A 27,978-nucleotide genomic window follows, 5' to 3' on the forward strand; every position below is an offset into this window, starting at 1 on the left:
CTTACAATAAGCAATCAAACAATTCCTCAGTTGATATACATTTCAAACAGCTGCTCCCCCTCATCTTTTCTCGACCTCACAGTAAGCAAGAACAAAACTACAGTTCATGTTTGAAAACAGATTAGTAGTCCAAAAATCTTCTGCCCCGGGAAAGAGACTCTTATACAGCAAAAATAAATCCAGTCTACCCAACCCCTCCTTATACAGTGCCTATAAAAAGTATTCACCCCCTTGGAAGTTTTCATGTTTTAATTTGGCTTTCATTGACACTGGTCAACAAAAAAGACACTTCTGTGTCAAAGTGAAAATTAGATCTTTACAAAGTGATCTAAAATAATTACAAATATAAACATAAAATAATTCTGTAAGTATTCACTCCCTTCAACTTCAAGACACACCTTTGGTAGCAATTACAGCCTTGAGTCTGTGTGGATAGGTCTCTATCAGCTTTGCACATCTGGATACTGCATTTTTTCCCCATTCTTCTTTATAAAAGTGCACAAGCTCTGCATGGGAATCATGAGTGAACAGCCTTTTTCAAGTCCAGCCACAAATTCTCAATTGGATTGAGGTCTGGACTCAGATTTGGCCACCTCAAGACATTAACTTAGTTGTTTTTAAGCCATTCCTGTGTAGTTTTGGTTTTATGTTTGGGATCACTGTCTTGCTGGAAAATAAATCTTCTCCCAAGTTGCAGTTCTCTTACAGACTCGATCAGGTTTTCCTCCAGGATTCCCCGTATTTTGCTGCATTCATTTTACCTTCTACCTTCACAAGCCTTCTAGGGCCTGCTGCAGTGAACCATCCCCACAGCATGATGCAGCCACCACCATACTTCACGGTAGGGATGGTGTGTTTTTGATGATGTGTGGTGTTTGGCTTAATTTTGGTTTCATCAGACCATAGAACCTTCTTCAAGCTGGCTTCAGAGTCTCCCACATGCCTTCTGACAAACTCTAGCCGAGATTTCATGTGTTTTTTTTCCCAACAGTGGCTTTTCCTTTGCCACCCTTCCATAAAGCGGCGATTGGTGAAGACCCGGGCAACAGTTGTTCTATGCGCATTCTCTCCCGTCTCAGCCACTGAAGCTTTTAATTCCTCCAGAGTTGTCATAGGACCCTTGGTGGTCTCCCTCACTAAAAACATAGAAACATAGAAAATAGGTGCAGGAGTAGGCCATTCAGCCCTTCGAGCCTGCACCGCCATTCAGTATGATCATGGCTGATCATCCAACTCAGAACCTTGTACCTGCTTTCTCTCCATACCCCCTGATCCCTTTAACAACAAGGGCCATATCTAACTTCCTCTTAAGTATAGCCAATGAACTGGCCTCAACTGTTTCCTGTGGCAGAGAATTCCACAGATTCACCACTCTCTGTGTGAAGAAGTTTTTCCTCATCTCGGTCCTAAAAGGCTTCCCCTTTATCCTTAAACTGTGACCCCACGTTCTGGACTTCCCCAACATCGGAAACAATCTTCCTGCATCTAGCCTGTCCAATCCCTTTAGAATTTTATACGTTTCAATAAGATCCCCACTCAATCTTCTAAATTCCAGTGAGTATAAGCCTAGTCGATCCAATCTTTCTTCATATGAAAGTCCTGCCATCCCAGGAATCAATCTGGTGAAACTTCTCTGTACTCCCTCTATGGCAAGAATGTCTTTCCTCAGATTAGGGGACCAAAACTGCACACAATATTTTAGGTGCGGTCTCACCAAGGCCTTGTACAACTGCAGTAGAACCTCCCTGCTCCTGTACTCAAATCCTTTTGCTATGTATGCCAACATACCATTTGCCTTTTTCACCGCCTGCTGTACCTACATGCCCACCTTCAATGACTGGTGTACAATAACAACCAGGTCTCGTTGCATCTCCCCTTTTCCTAATCGGCCACCGTTCAGATAATAATCTGTTTTCCTGTTCTTGCAACCAAAGTGGATAACCTCACATTTATCCACATTAAATTGCATCTGCCATGAATTTGCCCACTCACCTAACCTATCCAAGTCACCCTGCATCCTCTTAGCATCCTCCTCACAGCTAACACCGTCGCCCAGCTCATGTCATCCGCAAACTTGGAGATGCTGTATTTAATTCCCTCGCCTAAATGATTAATATATATTGTAAACAACTGGGGTCCCAGCACTGAGCCTTGCGGTACCCCACTAGTCACTGCCTGCCATTCTGAAAAGGTCCCGTTTACTCCTACTCTTTGCTTCCTGTCTGCCAACCAATTGTCTATCCACATCAATACCATACCCCCAATACCATGTGCTTTAAGTTTGCACACTAATCTCCTGTGTGGGACCTTGTCAAAAGCCTTTTGAAAATCTAAATACACCACATCCACTGGCTCTCCCCTATCCACTTTACTAGTTACATCTTCAAAAAATTCTATAAGATTCATCAGACATGATTTTCCTTTCACAAATCCATGCTAACTTTGTCCGATGATTTCACCTCTTTCCAAATGTGCTGTTATCACATCTTTGATAACCGACTCTAGCATTTTCCCCACCACCAATGTCAGACTAACCGGTCTATAATTCCCCGGTTTCTCTCTCCCTCCGTTTTTAAAAAGTGGGGTTACATTAGCCACCCTCCAATCCTCAGGAACTAATCCAGAATCTAAGGTTTGAAAAATTATCACTAATGCATCCACTATTTCTTGGGCTACTTCCTTAAGCACTCTGGGATGCAGACCATCTGGCCCTGGGGATTTATCTGCCTTTAATCCCTTCAATTTACCTAACACCACTTCCCTACTAACATGTATTTCCCTCAGTTCCTCCATCTCACTAGACCCTCGGTCCCTTACTATTTCCGGAAGATTATTTATGTCCTCCTTAGTGAAAACAGAACCAAAGTAGTTATTCAATTGGTCTACCATATCTTTGTTCCCTATGATCAATACACCTGTTTCTGACTGTAAAGGACCTACATTTGTCTCGACCAATCTTTTTCTTTTCACGTATCTATAAAAGCTTTTACAGTCAGTTTTTATGTTCCCTGCCAGCTTTCTCTCATAATCGTTTTTCCCTTTCCTAATTAAGCCCTTTGTCCTCCTTGGCTGGTCTCTGAATTTCTCCCAGTCCTCAGGTGTGCCGCTTTTTTTTTGCTAATTTATATGTTTCTTCTTTGGACTTGATACTATCCCTAATTTCCCTTGTCAGCTACGGGTGCACTACCTTCCCTGGTTTATTCTTTTGCCAAACTGGGATGAACAATTGTTGTAGTTCATCCATGCGATCTTTAAATGCTTACTATTTAAAACGCCACCTATCCATATGCCTATCCAAACTTTTCTTAAACTTTGAAAACAAGCTTGCAATGCACTATTTGTGCTGGCAGCTCATTCCACACTCTCATGACCCCCTGACTGAAGAAACTTCCCCTCAGACTTTTCACCTATCACACTTAAGCCATGACCACTGGTTGTAGTCGCACCCAACCTCAGTGAAAAATGCCTGCCTGCATTTACTCGACTTATACCCCTCAAAATTTTGTATAACTCTATCAAATCTCCTCTCAATTTTCTACGTTCTAAAGAATACAGTCCTAACCTATTCAATCTTTCCTTATAGCTCAGGTCCTTCAGACCCAGCATCATCCTTTTATATTTTCTCTGCATTCTTTCAACCTTGTTTATGTTAGCCTCAGTGGTTGGAAAAGTGTTGGAATCCATTATTAAGGATAAGGTTTAGGGGTACTTGGAGACTAATGATAAAATAAGTCAAAATCAGCTTAGTTTCTATAAAGGGAAATCTTGCCTGACAAATCCGTTATAGTTTTTCAAGTTGTTAGAGCTTGAGAAGGAGAGGATTCACAGGCTTTTTCAGTTTTTTAAACGGCCAGCCAATTGAGAGCGGAGGAGCTGAAGACAGCCGGTCAGCTAGCGCACTATAAAAGTTAGTCTAGTGAAGCGGCCATTGTCGGACTGGACTGAGTCAGAGTGGGACAGCTTTGGCTCAACAGGTTTCGGCGTGAACAGGCAGAGGCGAGGGTAGGTTCCGGTAAGTTGTTGTTGTTTTTTTCTCATTCAATTTCTTTTTTAACTAGTAAGTTTAGAGAGAATGCCAGGCAGGATGTTGGAATACTCCTCTTGCAGGATGTGGGAGGTCTCCCTTCGGTCTCCCTGACAATGACACCTGCACAAGAGCATCCAGCTGCAGCTCCTAAGAAATAAAAGTGACTTGACTTGAAGTTGGAAGAATGGGCAAAAAAGTGGCAGATGGAATACAGTGTTGGGAAATGTATAATAATGCATTTTGGTAAAAGGAACAAAAGTGCAGACTATTACCTAAACTGGAGAAAATTCAAACATCAGAGATGCAAACGGACTTAGGAGTCTTCATGCAAGACTCCCAGACGGTTAATTTACAGGTTGAGTCTGTTGTAAAGAAGGCAAATGCAATGTTGGCATTTATTTCAAGGGGAAAAGAATATAAAAGCAAGGAGGTAATGCTGAGACTTTATAAGCCATGAGTCAGGCCACACTTGGAGTATTGTGAACAGGTTTGTGCCCCATATCACAGAAAGGATTTCTTTTCATTGGAGAGATTCTAGAGAAGGTTCACAAGGATGATTCAGAGAATGGAGTTAACATAAGAGGAGCATTTGGCAGCTTTTGGCCTGTACTCACAGGAACACTCACGTCGGTGATAATAAACCTGATTCTGATTCTGAGTGCAGAAGTATCTCATTGAAACCTATCGAATGTTGAAAGGACTAAATAATGTGGATGTGGAGAGGATGTTTCCTATGGTGGGTGTGTCCAGAACTAGCGGGCATAGACTCAAAATTGTCGGGTGACCCTTTAGAACAGAGGTAAGGAGGAATTATTTTAGCTAGAGAGCAGTAAATGTGTGAAATGCACTGCAACAGACAGCTGTGGAGGCCAAGACCGTGGGTATATTTAAAGCATACAAGTTTTCTGATTGGTCAAGGCATCAAAAGTAATGGTGAAAAAGCAGGTGTATGGGGTTGAGTGGGAACTGGGATCAGCCATGATGGAATGGTAGAGATTTGATGGGCTGAATAGCCTTATCCAGCTCCCTTGTCTTTTTTGTGATCAAAACTGCACACAATACTCCAAATTAGGCCTCAACAACTTAATCACATCCCATCTCCTGTACTGATTACTTTGATTTATGAAAGTGAATGTGCCAAAAGCTTTTTTCATGACCCTACCTGTGACGCCACTTTCAATGAATTACGTACCTGTTTTCCCAGATCCCATTGTTCTATCACTCCTCAGTGCCCTACCCTGGTTGAAACCTCTCATTTGTCTGCATTAAATTCCATCTGCCATTTTTCCAGCAAATGCTGATCCCTCTGTAAACCATGATAGCCTCACTGTCCACCTTACCAGAAACCACCTCTTGATCCACTCTTGCCAGATCATTTGTAATACATCAAAACTGGCCTTACTCCAACTTAGAATCTCAGCCTGTGAACCAGACCTATCTTTTTACATACTTACTTTGAAAGTCATGGCATTGTGGTCACTAGACGCAAAGTGTTCTCCTACACAAACTTCCCAGTCTCACTCCCTAACAGCAGATTGATTATCGCATGCTCTCTCATTCGGACATACTGATGAAGGAAACTTTCCTGAACATATTTGACAAACTCTATCCCATCTAGTCGTTTTACAGTATGAGTCCCCAGTCCATGTGTGGAAAGTTAAAATTACCTACATAACAAGCCTATATTTCTTGCAACAGTCTGCAATCTCGTTACAAGTTTGTTTCTCTGAATGCCTAGAACTGCTGTTCCTCTGCAGTACAGCCTCAATAATGTGGTCATACCTTTCTTATTTCTCAGTTCTACCCATAGCACCTCACTACTCAAGTTCTCCAGTCTGTCCTGATGACATTTTCCTTAACTAGTAATGCCACCCCTCCACCTTTAATCCCTCCTGCTCTGTCACGTTTATAACAATGGATCCCTGGAATAATGAGCAGCCAGTCCTGCCCCTCCTGAAACCAAGTCTCACTAATGGCTACAATGTCATAATTCCAGGTGTTGATCCATGCCCTGAGCTCATTTGTCTTCAACTCTCCTCAGCCCCCTGCCACTTATTCTACCTGTCCTAACCGAATTTGACTCTCCCAAGTGTATCACCTCATGTGTCTGGGTTAAATTCAATCTGCTACAACCAACTTCCCAGCTGATCTATGATGTGTTGTGTCCTTTGCCATCTACAGCTCCACCAATTTCTAGGTCATTTTCAGACTGTTAACTGTTACTCTGCCAGTCACAAGCATGGGTACAGATGTATAACACAGACGTACATGTTTATTATGCCACTATAACTTTACCCTTTACAACACATTACCCTGCATATAACAAGTTATGTTTATATGGTGTGTAAAGCCATTCACACACATTACCCCATGTACTACACAGCACAGAACAGTTACCCATACCATATGTGTAGTGCTGCACTCATACTGTGATGTGCATGGAACAGTGCACAAAGTGCTGGCTGAATATTGCATTGCACACCCTGAGAAAGATAATGATTTGCAGGATACCGTACTGGGTGGGAGTCCTATACCTCTTGGTCAATATTCAGATGATCCAGATCTGCCAGAGGGTGCATGGAGGGTCGTCCGTGAGCACACTGGAACGGCAGGTGGCAGCTGGCCAGCGAGTCGATGAGGCTCCTACACTCGTCCACACTCAGTGTATCCCCAAACTTCACTGCTCCTATCAACATTACAGAGACAAATTATCTGAATGCAGGTGTCCAGGTGCAGCAAGTAGTACATTGGCCTCAATTGCAGAAGGGTTTGAGAAGAGGATATCTTGCTGAGGTAGATGGGCCATTGGTGGGACCTCCTTTAGAGCTTTAGACTCCTTGTCTGAGGAAGGTTTGCTTGTCATGGAGACAGTGCAACAAAAGTTAACTCGTTTAATTCCTGGGGTGGCAGGACTGAGGGATACGGAGAGATTGGATCTATTCACTGGAGGTTGGATCTAAGATCCTTATTCATTGGAAATTGGGTCTAAGATTTGTATTCACTGGAGATTGAACCTAATATCTGTATTTACTGGAGGCTGGGTCTAAGACAGGGGTGGCCAACCTTTTTACATTCCATACGTCAATTTTTTCATGCACAGGTTCAGATGCGCCATACAACTCTTGTACCCCCATTCAATTTTTGTAAAAATATGTTAATATAGACATATTTAGCATTTTTACAATATATATTGATTTAATATAAAAACAAGATAAACATTATTTACCTTAGTGAGACTGTTAACAAATATATTTTGTCTTCTTTTGATTTCTTCCTTTTTCTTAATCACATATCCTTTCCATAACTCAGACCCAAGCACTAGCTTCAGTTTTCCTTCTATTTCAGTCTGATGTTGTGTTTTATAGTGTTTATTAAGATCATGTCTTCTATTATGTGAGAAAGTGTTTTCACAAACAGTGCATAATGGTTTTCCTGACGGACCCACTATAAATAAGAACTCATTTTCCCACTATTCATTGAATTCACGCTTACTATTACTCCCTGCTTTTCTTTTGCACTGTGATGGGTAACTGAATGTAAAAACAAGGTTTAATTTTCGAAAAAGTACAAAACTTCAAATGTTCACAAAGGACAAACAAAGCACAACTCCGTAGTGCATGAGTGCCAATTGTAGACTGGCAAAAACCTGCAACGCACCGTTGATGCAGGCACCTGGCGCCTCAGGATCAAACATGTATCAAAAGTGTATTGAACAGTTATGGAATGACTGCAGAACAAAAGTCCTTCTTTCCTAGTTTGACTCACTGAATTTTTTAAAATTGAAAACAGATAAACGTGAAAGAAGATAACATTCACCAAAAGATGTGCACGAAATAATAACATCAATAAAAATAATTGCTAAGCTTTAGATTTATTCTCAGTAAAACCCATTTCTATCTCTAAGCTACTTGAATTCCTGTTATAGATTTTTTTTCTACAAATCAGTTTTTGGTTAATACTTTTTGCATGAGTAGGCTTACTTTTTTATTATTATCACTAGGGTGCAATGCGCCACTTTTGACACATGCGCCATAGGTTAGCCATCCCTGGTCTAAGATCTGTATTCACTGGAAATTGGGTCTATTAGCTCTGTATTAATTGGAATGTCAGTACCGAGAGATAGGGAGAGATTAGGTCTATTAGATCTGCATTCACTGGAGACTGGACCTAAGATCTGTATTCACTGGAGATTGGGTCTATTAGCTCTGTATCTACTGGGATGGCAAGACTGAGGGATGGGAAGAGATTGGGTCATTAGCTCTGTATTCATTGGATACTGGGTCTATTGAATCTGTATTCACTGGAAATTGGGTCAATCAGGTGGGACAGATGACAGGGGTATATATTACCACTGGAGTCGACCTGCCCAGGCATCAGCACTGATCAAGATGGCAAAATTTGTCATTGAAACTTCAGTTAAAATCAATACCTGTACCTAACTGGAAGCCCAAGAAGATTTTATTCATGCAACCTTCCTATTTTTGAGTTTTACCCACATAAACTCTGTGGATGAGTCCTTCATTATGTTCCCTCAGAGTGTAGTTGTGATATTGTTCCTGATTAGTAGTGTAACTCCGCACCCCCCCCCCCCACCCTTTTAACCCCCTCTTTATCTTTTCTAAAACATAAAAGCCCTGGGACATTAAATACACATTCCTGACCCTCCCTCAAGTCTCTGTAATGGCCACCACATCATAGTACCATGTCCTGATATGCTCTAAGTTTATCACCTTTACCCGTAATACCCCTAGCATTAAAATACACACACTTCAAACCATCTGTCCTGGAGTACTTATTACTTTGCCCCTGCCTGTTTACTGGCCCTGACATCTACTTTCCCCTCCATCCCTCCACTTTCTGACCTGGTGCTCTAATTCCTCCCTGTTTTATTACGAATAACATTTATTTTGATCAATAAGTTCTCTTTCTCTGCTCCCCATTTCACAGTGACTCACCGTGGCAGGCCTGCGAAGAGAGCACCTTTAGCACAGTACGTGACAACACACCCTGGAATCCTCCCGTCGACTGAAGCACCTGAGCACAGAAGTGGCAGAGGCCTGGATTTACTGAGAGACATGGCTGTGCCACCACTGCGGGAGAACAAACACACCCCGCCAACAGCATGCTGATGGATGGTGAAGTAAATCCACTCACTCATACCCCGTTTAACATCACTGGTATGGATTTGCCAATAGCACACACTCCCTCAGTTCACATGTACATTTCACTCACCCATCACCGATCTGTTCCCACAACCTCACTTTCAACGGCTCTTCATCTCATGCGCTCAATTTTTGTTGTTTATTTATTGTTATATTTTTCTTTTTGCATTTGAACAGTTTATTGTCTTCTGCACATTGGTTGTTTGTTCATCAGTTGTAGGTGGGCTTTCATTGATTCTATTATGTTTATTTGTAATTACTGTGAATGCCCACAAGAAAATGAACCTCAGGGTTTTATATGGTGACACGTGTACTTTAGTAAAACTTTACTTTGAACTGTGCTCTGCCTGGAGCCATGAAGCCACCCATTCCCATTACACTTACCTTACTGAGTGAGCACTCACCTCAATCTGTTCTCTGAGAAACTCCTGTAAGTGTAGAGAGAAGAAATGGTTCAGAAAGCAGGGATAGAATGCATGAATATCAGCAGCACTCCATAACTGCCATGATAACAACCCAGTTCAACACAAACTCAATTGCAAAACATACACTGGGCTGTGATCTCAAGCCGTACACTGGGCCGATATCTCAGACCATACACTGGACTCTCATTGGCTTTTATGTTGGATTTGACTTCAGTTGTGTCATCTTGCTTTTAGAATACCTCTTCCTTTTTGGGATGTACAGTATATATCCTGTGCCTTCTGAATTGCTTCCAGAAATTTCATCCATTGCTGCTCTGCCATCATCCCTGCCAGTGTTCATTTCCAATCAATTTTGGCCAAAATGCTCTCTCATGCTGCTGTAATTCCCTTTACTCCACTGTAATACTGATATACTCTTTTAGCTTCTTACTTTAGCCTCTCCTCAGATTTCAGGGTAAATTCAATCATATTATGATCACTTTTTGCCAAGGGTTCTTACTGCAAGCTCTCTAATCAATTGTGGTTCATTGGACAATATCCAATCCAGAATAACTAATCCCCTAGTGGACTCAACCACGAGCTGCTCTAAAAATCCATCTTGTAGGCATTTCAGAAATTCATCCTCTTGGAATCCAGCACCAATCTCATGTTCTAAAATTACCTGCATATTGAAAACCCTCATGACAATTGTAACATTGCCCTTTAGGCATACATTTTCTATCTCCCATTGTCATTTGTAGACCACATCCTTACTACTGTTTGGGGGTCTGTACACAATGTGTATCCTTGGAGATTAAGTTCACAGCTGTAATCCTTCATTTATAATATAAATTTATCTACCTACAGACCTTTCAGTTTCCTAAAAGCCTTCTCCCTAGTAATGGCAACTTCACTCACTTCTGCCCCGACAGTCTCGAACTTCTGGCATAGTGCTAGCTTCTTCCACAGTGAAGACTGATACAAAACACATATTCAGTTCTTCCACCACTTCCTTGCCCCCATTACTGCCTTCCCAACATTGTTTTCCAGTGGTCTGATATCCACTCTTGCCTCTTTTTCACACTATATATATCTGGAGAAACCTTTGGTATTATAACCATATAACAGTTACAGCACCATCTCAGAAACAGGCCATCTCAGCCCTTCTAGTCCGTGCTGAATGCTTACTCTCACCTAGTCCCACCTACCTGCACTCAGCCCATAACCCTCCATTCCTTTCCTGTCCATATACCTATCCAATTATTTTTTTTTTCTCTTTAATATTGTTAGCTAGCTTACCTTTGCATTCCGGCTTTTCCATAAGATAAAGGAGCAGAATTAGGTCATTTGGCCCATCGAGCCTGCTCTGCCATATCATCATGGCAGATCCAATTTTCCTTTCAACCCCAATCTCCTGTCTTCTCCCCGTATCCCTTAATGCCCTACCCAAGCAAGGATCTATCAAACTCTGCCTTAAGTATGCAAGAGGTGAGTAGCTGGGCGACTGTCAGGAGAAATGGAAATAGGCAGTTAGAACAGAGCACCTCTGTGGCCATTCCCTTCAAAAACAAGTATACTGCTTTGGATACTTTTGTGGGGGATGACCTCCTGGGAGAATGCTACGGTGTCCAGGTTACAGCCACTGGGCATGGGTCCATGGTGCAGAAGGGAGAGAGAGGCGGTGATAGGGGACTTGATAGTGAAGGGAACAGACAGGAGATTCTGTGGACATGAACGGAACACCCGGATGGAATGTTGCCTCCCAGATGCCAGGGTCAGGAATGTCTCAGATCATGTCCACAACATTTTGGAGAGGGAAGGAGAACAGCCAGATGAATTAGTACATATTGGTACCAATGACATAGGAAGAAAAAGTAATGAGGTTCTGAAAAGAGGATTTAGAAAGCCAGGTAGAAAACTGAGAAGCAGGAGCTCCCAGGTAATAATTTCTGGATTGCTGCCAGTGCCATGCGCGGCAGGATAGAAACAGGATGATTTTACTGAGAAGCTGGTGCAGGGGGCAGGGCTTCAGGTTCTTGGATAATTGGGATCTCTTCTGGAGGAGATATGACCTATTCAAAAGTGACGAGTTGCACCTGAACCTGGGAGGGACCAATATTCACGTGGGCAGGTTTGTTAGAGCTGTTGGGGAGGATTTAAACTAATTTGGCAGAGGGTGGAAACTGGAGTGAAGGGACTCAGGATAGGATGGATGGTTAAAAAAAAAGTAAAGATAGCATGCAGTCAGATTGTCAGGAAGGGCAGGCAGGTGATAGGACTTAGTTGCAGCAACAGCTGAGTATCAAATCATTAGGGATGAAGAATCAGAAAGGATGGCAAGTACAGTACTCAAGGTCTTGTATCTAAATGTGCGTAGTATAAGAAATAAGGTGGATGATCTTATTTCAATATTACAGATTGCCAGGTATGATGTTGTGGCCATCACTGAATCATGGCTGAAGGATGGTTGTAGTTTGGAGTTGAATGTCCAAGGTCACGCATTATATCAGAGATAGAAAGATAGGCAGAGGGGGTGGCGTGGTTTTACTGGTAAAGAATGGCATCAAATCAGTAGAAAGATGTGACATAGGATTGGAAGATGTTGAATCCTTGTGGGTTGAGTTAAGAAACTGCAAGGGTAAAAGGATGTTGATGGCAGTTATATACAGGCCTCTCAACAGTGGCTTAGAGGTGGACCACAGGTTACAAAAGGAAATAGAAAAGGCGAGTCAAAAGGGCAATGTTATGGTAGTCATGGGAGATTGGGAAAATCAGGTTGGTAATGGATCTCAAGAGAGTGAGTTTATTGAATGCCAAAGAGATAAATTTTTTAGAGCAGTTTGTCGTTGAGCCTATTAGGGGATCAGCTAAATTGGATTTGGTGTTATGTAATGAACCAGAGGCAATTAGGGAGCTCAAGGTAAAAAAAAATACCCTTAGGAACCAGTAATCACAATGTGATTGTGTTCAACTTGAAATCTGAGAAGGAGAAAGTAAAGTATGATGTAGCAGTATTTCAGTGGAGTAAGGGAAATTTCAGTGCTCTGAGAGAGGAATTGGTGAAAGTAAACTGGAAGGAACTGTTGGTAGGGATGTCAGTAGAGCAGCAATGTGTGCATTTCTGGGAAAAATGAGGAAGGTCCAGGATATATGTATTCCAAAAATGAAGAAATACTCCAATGGTAAAATAGCACAACCATGGCTGACAAGGGAAGTCAAAGCTATTGTAAAAGCAAAAGAAAGGGCATACAACAAAGCAAAAATTAGTGGGAAGATAGAGGATTGGGAAGTTTTTAAAAACCTACAGAGAGCAATTTTTAAAAATTAGAAGGGAAAAGATGAAATATTAAAGCAAGCTAGCAAATAATATCAAAGTTGATAGTAAAAGTTTTTTCAAGTATGCTAAAAGTAAAAGAGAAATTAAAGTGGATATAGGACCACTAGAAAATGAAGAAGGAGAAATAATAGTGGGTAAGAAGATGGCTGATGAACTGAATGAGTACCTTGCGTCAGTCTTTACTGTGGAAGACACTAGCAGAATGCCAGATGTTGAAGAGTGTGAGGGAAGAGAAGTTGGTGCAGTTACTATCACAAGAAAGAAAGTGCTCAAAAAGCTGAAAGACCCAAGGGTACATGAAAGAGGTAGTAGTAGAGATTGTGAAGATACTAGTAATAATCTTTCTAAAACCATTGGACTCTGGCATGGTGCCAGACCACTGGTAAATTGCAAATGTCACTCGACTCTTTAAGAAAGGCAAAAGGCAGCAGAAAGGAAAGACCTGTTAGTGTGACCTCAGTGGTTGGGAAGATGTTAAGAGTCAATTGTTAAGGATGAGGTGATGGAGTACATGGTGACACAAGACAAGATAGTACAAAGTCAGTGTGGTTTCCTTCAGGGAAAATCCTGCCTGATGAACCTGTTGGAAGTTCTTTGAAGAGATTACAAGTGGGATGAAGTGGATGTTGTATATTTGGACTTTCAGAAGGCCTTTGACACATGAAGCTGCTTACCAAGATAAGAGCCCATGGTATTATAGGAAAGTTACAAACATGGTTAGAGCCACTGGCTGATTGGTAAGAGGCAGCGAATGGGAATAAAAGGACCCGTTTCTGGTTGGCTGCCGGTGACCGGTGGTGTTCTACAGGGGTCAGTGTTGGGACCACTTCTTTTTATGTTCTATATAAATGACTTAGTTGATGGAATAGATGGCTTTGTTGCCAAGTTTGCAGATGATACGAAGATTGCTGGAGGGGCAAGTAGTATTGAGGAAACAGGTAAAATGCAGAACGACTTAGACAGATTAGGAGAATGGGCAAGAAAGTGGCAAATGAAATATAATGTTGGAAAATGCATGGTCATGCACTTTGGTAGTAGAAATAAATGTGCAGACTATTTTCTAAATGGAGAAAATTCAGAAATCTGAGATGCAGAGAGTTTTGGGAGTCCTTGTGCAGAACACCCTGAAGATTAACTTGCAAGTTGAGTCGTTGGTGAGGAAAGCAAATGCCTTGTTAGCATTCATTTCAAGAGGTCTGGAATACAGGTGCAAGGATGTGATGCTGAGGCTTTATAAAGCACTGGTGAGGCCTCGCCTTGAGTATTGTGAACAGTTTTGGGCCCCTAATCTTAAGAAAAGATGTGCTGGCGTTGGAAAGGGTCCAGAAGAGGTTCACAAGGATGATTCCAGGAATGAAAGTGTTATCGTGATCAGGAATGTTTGATGGCTCAGGATCTGTACTCGCAGGAATGCAGAAGAATGAGGGGGGATCTCATTGAAACCTTTCAAATGTTGAAAGGCCTAGACAGGGTAGATGTGGAAAGGATGTTTCCCATGGTGGGAGAGTATAGGACAAGAGGGCACAGCCTCAGGACAGAGGGGCACCCCTTCAAAACAAAGATGTAGAGAAACTTCTTTAGCCAAAGGACGGTGAATTTGAGGAATTTGTTGCCACATACAGCTGTGGAGGGCAGGTCATTGGGTGTATTTAAGGCAGAGGTTGATAGGTTCTTGATTGGACATGGCATCAAAGGTTACGAGGAGAAGGCCGGGAACTGGGGTTGAGGAGGAGATAGAAAGAAAGGATCAGCTATGATTGAATGGCAGAGCAGATTCAATGGGCCACATGGCCTAATTCTACTCCTATGACTTATGGTCTTATCCTGAGACTGTGCCTTCTTGTCCAAGACTCTCCCACCATGGGAAACATCCTTTCCACATCTACTCAGTCTAGATCTTTCAACATTTGAAAGGTTTCAATGAGAACACCCCTCATTCTTCTAAATTCCAGCGAGTACAGACCCAGAGCCATCAATCTTCCTTTAGCTACAATTCAAGGATGCTCACAACATTCTACCTGTCAATCTCTACCTGTGCTACGTTATCTATCAGGGCTTCGGGTTCCTGGATCACTGGGGCCTCTTCTGGGGGAGGGATGACCTGTAAAAAAGGATGTGTTATTCCTGAACCCAAAGGGGTCCAATATCCTAGCAGGAATGTTCAATAGAGCTATTAGGGAGGGTTTAAACTAATTTGGCAGGGGGATGGGAACCACAGTGATACGGCTGAGAAAGGGAAAAACAGAAACCAATCAAAGATAGCGTGCAACAGAGATGATAGAAAGGCCAGGCAGGAGATGAGGCATAATCACAGCCAGTGGGATGAGTTACAGGGCAATAGAGACATGGTGCAGTTAAAACAGAAAGCAGCAAATACTGAACTGAAAGTGTTATATTTGAATGCACGCAACATAAGAAATAAACTGGACGATCTTGAAATTCAGCTACAGATTGGCATGACATTGTGGCCATCTCTGAAATTTGGCTAGAGGATGGCTGCCATTAGGAGCTGAATGTCCAAGGATATACGGTGTATCAGAAAGATAGGTTAGTAGGCAGATGGAGTGGTGTGGCCCTGTGTATAAGAAAGAGATAACATGGGATTGGAAGGTGTAGAGTCTCCATGAGTTGAGTTAAGAAACAGCAAGGGTAAAAGAACCCTAATGACAGTTGTATACAGGGCTCCAAACAGCAGCCAGGATGTGGATTACAAATTACAGAAGGAGATAGAAAAGGCATGTCAGAAGGACAATATCATGATAATCACTGGGGATTTTAACATGAAAGTGGATTGGGAAAACCAGGCCAGTACTGGACCTCAAGAGAGAGAATCTGTAGAATATCTAAGGGAGGGCTTTTTAGCACAGCTTGTTATTGAGCCCACTGGGGGATCGGCTGTGCTGGACTAGGTGTTGTGCAACGATCCAGAGATGATAAAGAGAGCATATCGTTAAGAAACCCTTAGGGAAAAGTGATCACAATATGATCGAGTTCACTTTGAAATTTGAGGAGAAACTAAATTCCAATGTGTCAGTATTTCAGTGGAATAAAGGAAATTACAATAGCATGAGAGGGTAACTGGCCAAGGTTGACTGGAAAGGGACACTAGCAGGAAGGACAGTAGAGCAGAAATGGCTGGAGTTTCTGTGAAAAATGAGGGAAGTGCAAGACAGACATATTCCAAATAAGAAGAAATTTTTGAATAGGAGGAGGACACTACTGTGGCTGAAAAGTGAAGTCAGAGCCAAAGTAAAATCAAAAGAGAGTGCATACAATGAAGCCAAAGCTAGTTGCAAGATAGAGGATTATAAAGACTTTAAAACCTTGTAGAAGGAAACTAAGAAGGTTATTAGGAAGGAAAAGATGGATTATGAAAGGAAGCTAGCGACTAATATCAAAGAAGATACTAAAAGCCTTTTTAAGTATATAAAGGGTAAAAGAGAGTTGAGGGTAGATATACGACAAATAGAAAATGACACTGGAGATATTATAATGAGAGATGCAGAGATGACAGAGGAACTGAATGCGTATTTTGCATCAGTCTTCACAGTGGAAGTAATTTGCTGTATACCGGACATTCAAGAGTGTCGGCGAAGTGAAGTACATGCAGTGAAAATTACGACTAAGAAGGTGCTCAGGAAGCTTAATGGTCTGAGGGTGGATAAATCTCCTGGACTTGCTGGAATTGTTGTGGAAAAGGTATTACTCGGACACAAAGGGAGATCGCCAGTCTTTATTGTAACATGATATCATGGAGAGTTCATCCTCCTAAAAGCGGAGTTCCAAGACACCATCTGACAATGGGTCACGCTCTTATTTATATCCCAAGCATACGAGAGAAAAACACATAAATCAGGAGGAACTTCAATGGCAGTTCTGCTGAGTAGCAATTTGCAGGACATGTCCTTGAGCAGTTACACATTTACTTCAGTGTTAATTTCTCAAAAGAGTATATCAGACATGTGATGATTCTTAGAACAACAAATACATACATAGTTATTTTAATCAGCCTGACTGAAAGGCACATTGTCAGCAGCACAGAGTACATTAGTCACAGTAGACTTTGATTTTACATTTGAAGATGATTAACCCTTCCTTGCTCAGTACCATGTCAGCTCTGGGTATTTTCTTCCACAGTTCAAGTACAGAACACTGCTGTGAAGAAAAAAAACTCTATAACCCCTTAGTATCTAGCTAGTAACAAAATTTCTTCCACAGGAATGCACCCTCGGGTTCTGAAGGAAGTAGCTGGAGAGATTGCAGAGGCATTAACAATGATCTTTCAAGAATCGATAGATTCTGGCATTGTTTTGGATGACTGGAAAACTGCAAATGTTACTCCACTATTTAAGAAGGGTGGGAGGCAACAGAAAGGAAACTATAGATCTGTTAGCCTGACATTAGTGGTTGGAAAGTTGTTGGAATCGATAGTTCGGGATAAGATTATGGAGTTTTTTGAGGAAATTACAAGCAGGGTAGACAAAGGAGATGCAGTAGATGTGGTGAACTTGGATTTTCAGAAGGCCTTTGACAAGGTGCCACACAGGAAGCTGCTTAGCAATATGAGAGCCCATGGAATTACAGGGAAGTTACTTGCATGGGTGGAGCATTGGTTGATCGGCAGAAAGCAGAGAATAGGAATAAAGGAATCTTATTCTGGCTGGCTGTCGGTTACCAGTGGAATTCCACAGCTATCGGTGTTGGGACTGCAACCTTTTATGATGTATATCAATGACTTGGACCATGGGATTAATGGATTTGTAGCTAAATTTGCCGATGATACAAAGATTGATGGAGAAGCAGGTGATGTTGAAGAAACAGAGAGCCTGCAGAGAGACTTAGATAGTTTAGGGGAACGGGCAAAGAAGTGGCAAATGAAATACAATGTTGGAAAGTGTATCGTCATGCACTTTGGCGGAAGAAATAAATGGGAAGACTATTATTTAGATGGGGAACAAATTCAAAATGCAGAGATGCAAAGGGGATTTGGGAGTCCTTGTGCAGAATACCAACAGCACCTCTTTCACTTCAGACAGTTGAGGAAGTTTGGTATGGGCCCCCAATTCCTAAGAACTTTCTGCAGGGGCACAATTGACAGCATCCTGACCGGCTGCATCACTGCCTGCTATGGGAACTGTACCTCCCTTAATTGCAGGACTCTGCAGAGAGTGGTGTGGACAGCCCAGTGCATCTGTAGTTGTGAACTTCCCATGATTCAGGACATTTACAAGGACAGGTGTGTAAAAAGGGTCTGTAGAATCATTAGGGACCTGAGTTACCCCAACCACAATCTATCCAGCTGCTACCATCCGGGAAATGGTACCGCAGCACAAAAGCCAGGACCAACAGGCTCCGCGACAGGTTCTTCCACCAGGCCATCAGACTGATTAACTCACGCTGATAGAGTGTACTCTATATTAAACTGACCATCCTATTTATTATAAATTATTATGATTGCACATTGCACATTTAGACCGAGACATAACGTAAAGATTTTTACTCTTCATCTATGTGAAGGATGTAAGAAATATAGTCAATTCAATAAAGGTTAACTTCCAGGTTCAGTCAGTGGTGAAGAAGGCAAGTGCAATATTGGCATTCATTTCTAGAGGTACAGAATATAAGAGCAGGGATGTAATGTTGAGGCTGTATAAGGCACTCATGAGACCACTCTTAAGAGTATTGTGTGCAGTTTTGGGCTCCTTATTTTAGAAAGGATATACCAACATTGAAGACGGTTCAGAGAAGATTCACGAGAATGATTCCAGGAATGAAATGAGCGTGACTTCATCTTGACAGTAGAGGAGGCCATGGACAGACATATCAGAATGGGAATGGGATGTGGAATTAAAATGTGTGGCCACTGGGAGATCCTGCTTTCTCTGGCAGACAGAGCGTAGGTGTTATATGGTCTCCCAGTCTGTGTCGCGTCTCACCAATATATAGAAGGCCACACCTGTCTATCCATGGCCTCCTCTACTGTCAGGATGAAGCCACACTCAGGTTGGAGGAACAACGCCTTATATTCCGTCTGGGTAGCCTCCAACCTGATGGCATGAACATTGATTTCGCTAACTTCCATTAATGCCCCCTCCCCTTCTTACCTCATCCCTTATTTAATTATTATCCCCTCCCCTCCTTTTTTCTCTCTCTGCCCTTCTCACAATTACTCCTTTCCTGCTCTCCATTTCCCTCTGGTGCTCCTCTCCCCCTTTCTTTCTCCCTAGGCCTCCCATCCCATGATCCTTTCCCTTCTCCAGCTGTGTATCCCTTTTGCCAATCAACTTTTGCACTCTTGGCTTCATCCCTCCCCCCTCGTGTCTTCTCCTATCATTTTGGATCTCCCCCCTCCCCCTCCCACTTTCAAATCTCTTACTATCTCTTCTTTCAGTCAGTCCTGACGAAGGGTCTTGGCCCGAAATGTCGTCTGTGCTTCTTCCTATAGATGCTGCCTGGCCTGCTGCATTCTACCAGCATTTTTTGTGTGTGTTGCTTGAATTTCAGGCATCTGCAGATTTCCTCGTGTTAGATATGCCCAAGTTATTTCCCATGGTAGGGGAGTCTAGGACAAGAGGGCAAGACTTCAGGATTGAAGGACTTTCATTTAGAACAGAGAGGCGGAGAAATTACTTTAGCCACAGGGTGGTAAATCTGTGGAATTTGTTGCCATGAATGGCTGTGGAGGCCAAGTCATTGGGTGCATTTAAGGCAGAGATAAATAGGTTCTTGATTAGCTAGGGCATCAAAGGCTATGGGGAGAAGGGAGGGGAGTTGGGATGACTGGAAGAATTGGATCAGCCATGATTGAATGGCGGAGCAGACTCGAAGGGCTGAATGCCCTACTTCTGCTCCTATACCTTATGGTCTTATTGCATATACTGTAGCACCCTCAGTCCTGTATTCATCTCCCATTTCAATTTTGACCCCTTCTACACTGCAACTCATTGCGTTGACTGCAATTTTGCCCTATCAACAGCCTGCTTACAGCCTTACTTTACACTACCTCAATTTTTAAACCAACTGCCCCAACCTTAGCACTGTCACTCCAGTTGCACCCCCGCTACCAAATTAGTTTAAAGCCTCCGAAATAGCTCTTGCAAACCTACCTGCAAAGATACTGATCCCCCTCAGTTTCAGGTGTAATCCATTCCTTTTGTACAGGTTGTATCTTCCCTGGAAGAGATCTCAATGATCCAGAACTCTGAACCCCTGCCCCCTGCACTGGTTCCTCAACCACGCATTTACCTGCCAAATGCTCCTATTCTTACCTTCACTGGCACATAGCACAAACAGCAATCTAGAGATTACTACCCTGGTGGTCCTGCTTTTTTAGCTTTCTGTCTAACTCCCTATATTCTGTCTTCAGGACCTCTTCATCTTTCCATGCCCATGTCAACGGTGCTAATATATACCCTCCTCCTTTAGAATGCCATGGACCCAATCCAAGACATTGCTTAGCCTGGCACCTGGGAGGCAAAATACCATCCGAGTCTCTCTATTCCTCAAACTCTAGAATCTCTTCTCACTACTGCAGCCCTCTTCACCTCTCTTCTATTTTGAGCCACAGAACCAGAGACCTGGTCGCTTCAGCTCCACCCCCGCACCCCCCCTCCCCCACCCCTCACAGTAGGTTGTCCTCCTCAACAGTGTCCAAAACAATATACTTATTAGTGAGAGGAACAGCCACAGGGCATTCTGCATTGGCTGCTCATTTCCCTTCCTTCTCCTTTACAGTCACCTTCTGCCTCCTCAAGCAACCTTTGGGTGAAAGTGCCTTCCTACAGCTCTTATCTATTATTTGTTCAGACTCCCATATGAGCTGAATGTCATCAAGCTGCAGCTTCAGTTCCTGAACAAAACTGCCCAGGAAGTCTGCTCCATCATTCCATCATGGATGATTTATTGTCCCTCTGAACCCCATTCTCCTGCCTTCTCGCCATAACACAGAAACATAGAAAAAACATACAGTACAATACAGACCCTTTGGCCCACAAAGCTGTCCCTACCTTAGAACAATCTAGGCTTTATCCATAGCCCTCTATTTTTCTAAGCTCCATGTAGCCATCCAGGAGTCTCTTAAAAGACCCTATCGTTTCTGCCTCCACCACTGCCGCTGGCAGCCCATTCCATGCACTCGCCACTCTCTGTGTAAAAAACTTACCCAACATCTCCTCTGTATCTGCTTCCAAGCACCTTAAAATTATGCCCTCTCGTGCTAGCCATTTCAGCCTTGGGGAAAAGCCTCTGACTATCCACACGATCAATGCCTCTCATTATCTTGTACACCTCTATCAAGTCACCTCTCATCCTCCGTCGCCCCAAGGAGAAAAGGCAGAGTTCACTCAACCTGTTCTCATAAGGCATGCTCCCCAATCCAGGCAACATGCTTGAAAATCTCCTCTGCACCCTTTCTATGGTTTCCACGTCCTTCCTATAGTGAGGCGACCAAAATTGAGCACAGTACTCTAAGTGGGGTCTGACCAGGGTCTTATATAGCTGCAACATTACCTCTCGGCTCTTAAACTCAATCCCACGATTGATGAAGGCCAATACACCGTATGCCTTCTTAACCACAGAATCAACCTGCATAGCAGCTTTGAGTGTCCTATGGACTTGGACCCCAAGATCCCTCTGATCATCCACACTGCCAAGAGTCTTACCATTAATATTATATTCTGCCATCATATTTGACCTACCAAAATGAACCAACTCACACTTATCTGGGTTGAACTGCATCTGCCACTTCTCAGCCCAGTTTTGCATCCTATCAATGTCCCATTGTAACCTCTGACAGCCCTCCATACTATCCACAACATCCCCAACCTTTGTGTCATCAGCAAACTTACTAACCCATCCCTCCATATCCTCATCCAGGTCATTTATAAAAATCACCAAGAGTAAGGGTCCCAGAACAGATCCCTGAGGCACACCGCTGGTCAGCAGCCTCCATGCAGAATATGACCCATCTACAACCACTCTTTGCCTTCTGTGGGCAAGCCAGTTCTGGATCCACAAAGCAATGTCCCCTTGGATCCCATGCCTCCTTACTTTCTCAATAAGCCTTGCACAGGATACCTTATCAAATGCTTTGCTGAAATCCATATACACTACAACTACTGCTCTACCTTCAACAATGTGTCTAGTCACATCCTCAAAAAATTCAATCAGGCTTGTAAGGCATGACCTGCCTTTGACAAAGCCATGCTGACTATTCCTAATCATATTATGCCTCTCCAAATGTTCATAAATTCTGCATCTCAGGATCTTCTCCATCACTGAAGTAAGACTCACTGGCCTATAATTTCCTGGAATATTTCTACTCCCTTTCTTGAATAAGGGAACAACATCTGCAACCCTCCAATCCTCCAGAACCTCTCCCGTCTCATTGATGATGTGAAGATCATTGCCTGAGGCTCAGCAATTTCCTCCCTCGCTTCCCACAGTAGCCTGGGGTACATCCCCTCCGGTCCCTGTGACTTATCCAACTTGATGCTTTCCAAAAGTTCCAGCACATCCTTTCTTAATATCTACATTCTCAAACTTTTCAGTCTACTGCAAGTCATCCCTACAACCACCAAGATCCTTTTCCGTAGTGAATACTTAAGCAAAGTATTCATTAAGTACCTCTGCTATTTCTTCCGGTTCCATACACACTTTTCCATTGTCACACTTGATTGGTCCTATTCTCTCACATCTTATCCTCTTGCTATTCACATACTTGTAGAATGCCTTGGGGTTTTCCTTAATCCTGTCCGTCAAGGCCTTCTCATGGCCCCTTCAGCTCTCCAAATTTTATTCTTCAGCTCCTTCCTGCTGTCCTTATAATTTTCTAGATTCATATCATTACCTAGTTTTTTGAACCTTTCGTAAGCTCTTCTTTTCTTCTTGACTAGATTTACAACAGCCTTTGTGCACCACAGATCTTGTACCCTACCATCCTTTCCATGTCTCATTGGAAGGTACCTACTCAGAACCCCATGCAAATAGCCCCTGAACATTTGCCATGTTTCTTCTATACGTTTCCCTGAGAATATCTGTTTCCAATTTATGCTTCCAAGTTCCTGCCTGATAGCCTCATAGTTCCCCTTACTCCAATTAAACGCTTTCCTAACTTGTCTGTTCCTATCCCTCTCCAACGGTATGGTAAAGGAGATAGAATTGTGATCACTATCTCCAAAATGCTCTCCCACTGACCAGGTTTATTTCCCAATATCAGATCAAGTATAGCCTCTCCTCTTGTAGGCTTATCTACATATTGTGTCAAGAAATCTTCCTGAACACACCTGACAAACTCCACCCCATCTAAACCCCTCACTTTAGGGAGATGCCAGTCAATATTTGAGAAATTAAAATCCCCACCACAACAACCCTGTTGTTATTACCCCTACATAGAAACAGAAAATAGGTGGAGTAGGCCATTCGGCCCTTCAAGCCTGCACCGCCATTCAGTATGATCATGGCTGATCATCCAACTCAGAACCCTGTACCTGTTTTCTCTCCATACTCCCTGATTCCTTTAGCCACAAGGGTCATATCTAACTCCCTCTTAAATACAGCCAATGAACTGGCCTGAACTGTTTCCTGTGGCAGAGAATTCCACAGATTCACCACTCTCTGTGTGAAGAAGTTTCTCCTTATCTTGGTCCTAAAAGGCTTCCCCTTTATCCTTAAACTGTGACTCCTCGTTCTGGACTTCCCCAACAAAAGCACACGGTATTGGGGGTACGGTATTGATGTGGACAGAGAATTGGTTGGCAGACAGGAAGCAAAGAGTGGGAGTAAACAGGACCTTTTCAGAATGGCAGGCAGTGACTAATGGGGTACCGCAAGGCTCAGTGCTGGGGCCCCAGTTGTTTACAATATATATTAATGATTTAGGCGAGGGAATTAAATGCAGCATCTCCAAGTCTGCGGATGACACGAAGCTGGGCGGCGGTGTTAGCTGTGAGGAGGATGCTAAGAGGATGCAGGGTGACTTGGATAGGTTAGGTGAGTGGGCAAATTCATGGCAGATGCAATTTAATGTGGATAAATGTGAAGTTATCCACTTTGGTTGCAAGAACAGGAAAACAGATTATTATCTGAACGGTGGCTGATTAGGAAAAGGGGAGATGCAACGAGACCTGGGTGTCATTGTACACCAGTCATTGAAAGTGGGCATGCAGGTACAGCAGGCCGTGAAAAAAGCAAATCGTATATTGGCATTCATAGCAAAAGGATTTGAGTACAAGAGTAGGGAGGTTCTACTGCAGTTGTACAAGGCCTTGGTGAGACACACCTAGAATATTGTGTGCAGTTTTGGTCCCCTAATCTGAGGAAAGACATTCTTGCCATAGAGGGAGTACAGAGAAGGTTCACCAGATTTATTCCTGGGATGGCAGGACTTTCATATGAAGAAAGACTGGATCGACTAGGCTTATACTCACTGGAATTTAGAAGATTGAGGGGGGATCTTATTGAAACATATAAAATTCTAAAGGGATTGGACAGGCTAGATGCAGGAAGATTGTTTCCGATGTTGGGGAAGTCCAGAACAAGGGGTCACAGTTTAAGGATAAAGGGGAAGCCTTTTAGGACCGAGATGAGGAAAAATTTCTTCACACAGAGAGTGGTGAATCTGTGGAATTCTCTGCCACAGGAAACAGTTGAGGCCGGTTCATTGGCTATATTTAAGAGGAAGTTAGATATGGCCCTTGTGGCTAAAGGGATCAGGGGGTATGGAGAGAAAGCAGGTACAGGGTTCTGAGTTGGATGATCAGCCATGATCATACTGAATGGCGGTGCAGGCTCGAAGGGCCGAATGGCCTACTCCTGCACCTATTTTCTATGTTTCTATTATTCAATTGGTCTGCCACGTCCTTGTTCCCCATGATCAATTCACCTGTTTCTGACTGTAAGGGACCCTCATTTGTCTTAACCAATCTTTTTCTTTTCACATATCTATAAAAGCTTTTGCAGTCAGTTTTTATGTTCCCTGCCAGCTTTCTCTCATAATCTTTTTTCCCTTTCCTAATTAAGCCCTTTGTCCTCCTCTGCTGGACTCTGAATTTCTCCCAGTCCTCAGGTGTGCCACTTTTTCTGGCTAATTTGTATGTTTCTTCTTTGGACTTGATACTATCCCTAATTTCCCTTGTCAGCCACGGGTGCACTACCTTCCTTGGTTTATTCTTTTGCCAAACTGGGATGAACCTTTCCAGAAACTGTCTCCCTATCTGCTCCTCGATGTTCCTGTTACTATTGGGTGGTCTATATTAAAAAAAACACCCAGTAGAGTTATTGACCCCTTCCTATTCCTAACTTCCACCCACAGAGACTCCATAGAGAATCCCTCTATGGCGTCCACCTTTACTGCAGCCGTGACACTATCTTTGATCAACAGTGCCACGTCCCCACCTCTTTTGCCTCCCTCCCTATCCTTTCTGAAACATCGAAAGCCTTCGATAACCTTGGATGTCCTGACTAATCACAAACCTGTCCATTTCTGCTTCTCATATACTCAAGGACTTTGCCTCCACAGCTGTCTGTGGCAATGATTCCACAGATTTACCACCCTCTGGCTGAAGAAATTTTTCTCCTATTAACTTTAATTCTTGCCTGGAGAATGACTTGAGTGACAGGCTGTCGTCCTCTTCGAATCTCAGTTGCTTCTCTCTCTATGAAACACGCTGGCACCTTCCTGATCAGAACCTCCGAACCTCCCTTATCTCTGAACTCCACCTGTACACCAGCAGCCTCTAACTGCTTCCAATACACCCTGTTGGGAACAAACAGAAACTTGTGAACAATGCTGCCCAATGCCCCAGAAGCACCCCAGTCTCAGCCTTCATTGCCCCAGTAATCTCAAACCCTTACACAATGAATATTGAAAGGCCTAGATGGACTGAACATGAAGATGATATTTGCTATAGTGGGGGAGTTTAGCACCAGAGGGCACAGCCTCAGAATAGAGGAGTGTCCATTTAGAACAGAGATTAGGAGGATTTTCTTTTGCCAGGGGGCGGTGAATCAGTATAATTCATTGCCACAGACAGCTGTGGAGGCTAAGGCATTGAGTATATTTAAAACAATGGTTTATAAGTACTTAGAAAGGGTGGCAAAGATTATGGGGAGAAAGCAGAAAATGGGGTTGAAAGGCAAAATAAATCAGTTATTATTAAATGGAATATGAGATTCGATGGGCTGAATGGCCTAATTCTGCTCTTATGTCTTTTAGCTTCAGAGCATTGCAGTACAGAAATAGCCCTCCCTCCCATGTAGTCCATGCAGAACTATTCATCTGCCTAGTCCCATCAACCTGTACCATAGCCCTCCATACCCTTCCCAAACATGTACCTATCCAAATTTTTCTTCTAACTTAATGTTGCAATCCCTGGGTATTCCTATAGAACCCATGACCATTTTTAAGCCATCAGTTTGTTCTCAGTTCAGTCATTCCCACTGGCATCAGCAGGCTGAATTTATCCACACAGATACGATAGGGTCTTTTAAGAGACTTTTGGATAGGTACATGGAGCTTAGAAAAATAGAGGGATATGGGTAAGCCTAGTAATTTCTAAGGTAGAACTTTGTGGGCCAAAGGGCCTGTATTGTGCTGTAGTTTTCTATGTTTCTATGTTAGAAGGCCTGTATCAAGACCCCCGAATGATGGATTGCAGAGACTTGCAGAACGACGTAGCTCCAAGGAACGAGGATAGGACTGGGAGATAAGAGACAGAATTGAACTTGATGAAAGAGAGATGTTGCCTGGAGATGTTGGGGGTCTTGTAAAAGGGGGGGGGGGGAATTCAAGGCCCAGAAGGTCTATACGTCTGGACAGTGAGTAAAGTGGGAATCCCCCAACTCTAGCTTGCAGCTCTGCCTAGCTCCACCCCACACCCCTCCTCGCTAGTACTAGACTATTTCTGATGCACAGCACTCTTTCACAGAAAGGAACCCTGTCAGCCTGGGACTAACCGCAGAAGTGCAGTCTCGTGCTGGGTGCAGCTTATCTCAATTGGTGGACATACTGTAGAGGTGCACAGCCTCCTATGGCTCGAAGTCCCCGGCACTGTCTCAAAGCTACCTGCAGAAAGAAGGAGCTGTCAGATACTGCAGTGGGCTGCCAGTCTAGATGACCCCACTCAGAATCAGAATCAGATTTAATATCTACTGGCATATGTTGTGAAATTTGTTAATATCAGTTGTTACGTACCCGTGGAACGTGACAGTGGTACCCTTGTCACGTGACTGGGGTTGAAGCTATACTGGACTTGAGGTAATGGTCTTGTGATGGTGGAGTGACGTCATTTTCCCGCCAGTAGAGGTAATATAACAGGTTTTTGTTTTTTTTTGTTTTTTTACAGGGTATAAAAGGAAGACCCCTCCCTGTGAGGAGGGGCAGTTCGTGGCTGGATTTGCCACGTTGACTTCATGCCACTGCGTGATTTAATGTTATGACCCAGTTTAGTTGAAAGATGAAGTTTTATCTAATGCCTAAAGTTTAAAGGGTCATTGCCAGCAGTTTCTTTATAATACTGCTAGTTGAGAATCAGTGGAGAGTGAAGATCGGAGTTCGGGAGTTAAAAGATCGAGGAGAATCGATTTCGACGGTGAAACAGGTTCGACCTTGTTTGATTCTTATTCGGAAGGAATTCGTTGACTGTTCTCGTGTTAATCCCTGTGAAATAGCAGAAAGGATTGGGAACAGTTTTGTAAAGGAAAGGTCAGTGCCTTTAAGCCGTTTCATTTCCATCTTCGTGGGAAAAAGTTCGATCTTGGGAACCGAAGCAACACGACGTGAAAGAGAATTTAAATCGTCTTAAAAAGTCTCTCCCTTAAATGGACTGTGAGCATTTTGAACTTTTGGCAATACTACTTTGAAGAACTGTTTTTGCAACATCGCTTTAAGAACTGTTTAAGCTTCATGGCTTTAAGAACTGTTTAAGCTGCCGCACAGCAGCTGATTTCCAGTTACGTTAGTGTTTTGTTTACTTTTGGGGGGGTTTGTTTTCAGTGTTTAATAAACGTGTTATTTGTTATAAAAACCCCTGCCTAACTCATATATTTATT

General features: G+C 42.9%; 1 protein-coding gene and 1 long non-coding RNA gene across 6 annotated transcripts in view; one reads left to right on the top strand and one right to left on the bottom strand.

Annotated features, from left to right (window-relative positions):
• The window catches only part of mlh3 (mutL homolog 3 (E. coli)), a 106,153-nt gene that overhangs the window by 13,580 nt on the left and 64,595 nt on the right, over window positions 1–27,978 (bottom strand). For 3 of the 5 annotated variants that reach the window (XM_073039125.1, XM_073039126.1, XM_073039123.1), the window contains 5 exons: window positions 26,884–26,992; window positions 25,531–25,684; window positions 9,594–9,623; window positions 8,983–9,061; window positions 6,562–6,713 (listed from right to left, as the gene is read on the bottom strand). In XM_073039125.1, coding sequence (XP_072895226.1) covers window positions 6,562–6,713; window positions 8,983–9,061; window positions 9,594–9,623; window positions 25,531–25,684; window positions 26,884–26,992 — 524 coding nt within the window. Of the gene's footprint in view, window positions 1–6,561; window positions 6,714–8,982; window positions 9,062–9,593; window positions 9,624–25,530; window positions 25,685–26,883; window positions 26,993–27,978 lie in introns of those variants that run through there. The other 2 variants (XR_012098152.1, XM_073039127.1) reach the window with 2 other exon arrangements.
• On the top strand, window positions 689–27,930 carry LOC140724694 (uncharacterized). Its single transcript, XR_012098155.1, has 3 exons — window positions 689–841; window positions 8,975–9,167; window positions 27,273–27,930. It is a non-coding gene; the product is annotated as an uncharacterized lncRNA (long non-coding RNA).

This window comes from Hemitrygon akajei, chromosome 3, assembly GCF_048418815.1.
Source record: "Hemitrygon akajei chromosome 3, sHemAka1.3, whole genome shotgun sequence".
Classification (NCBI taxonomy): Eukaryota; Metazoa; Chordata; class Chondrichthyes; order Myliobatiformes; family Dasyatidae; genus Hemitrygon; species Hemitrygon akajei.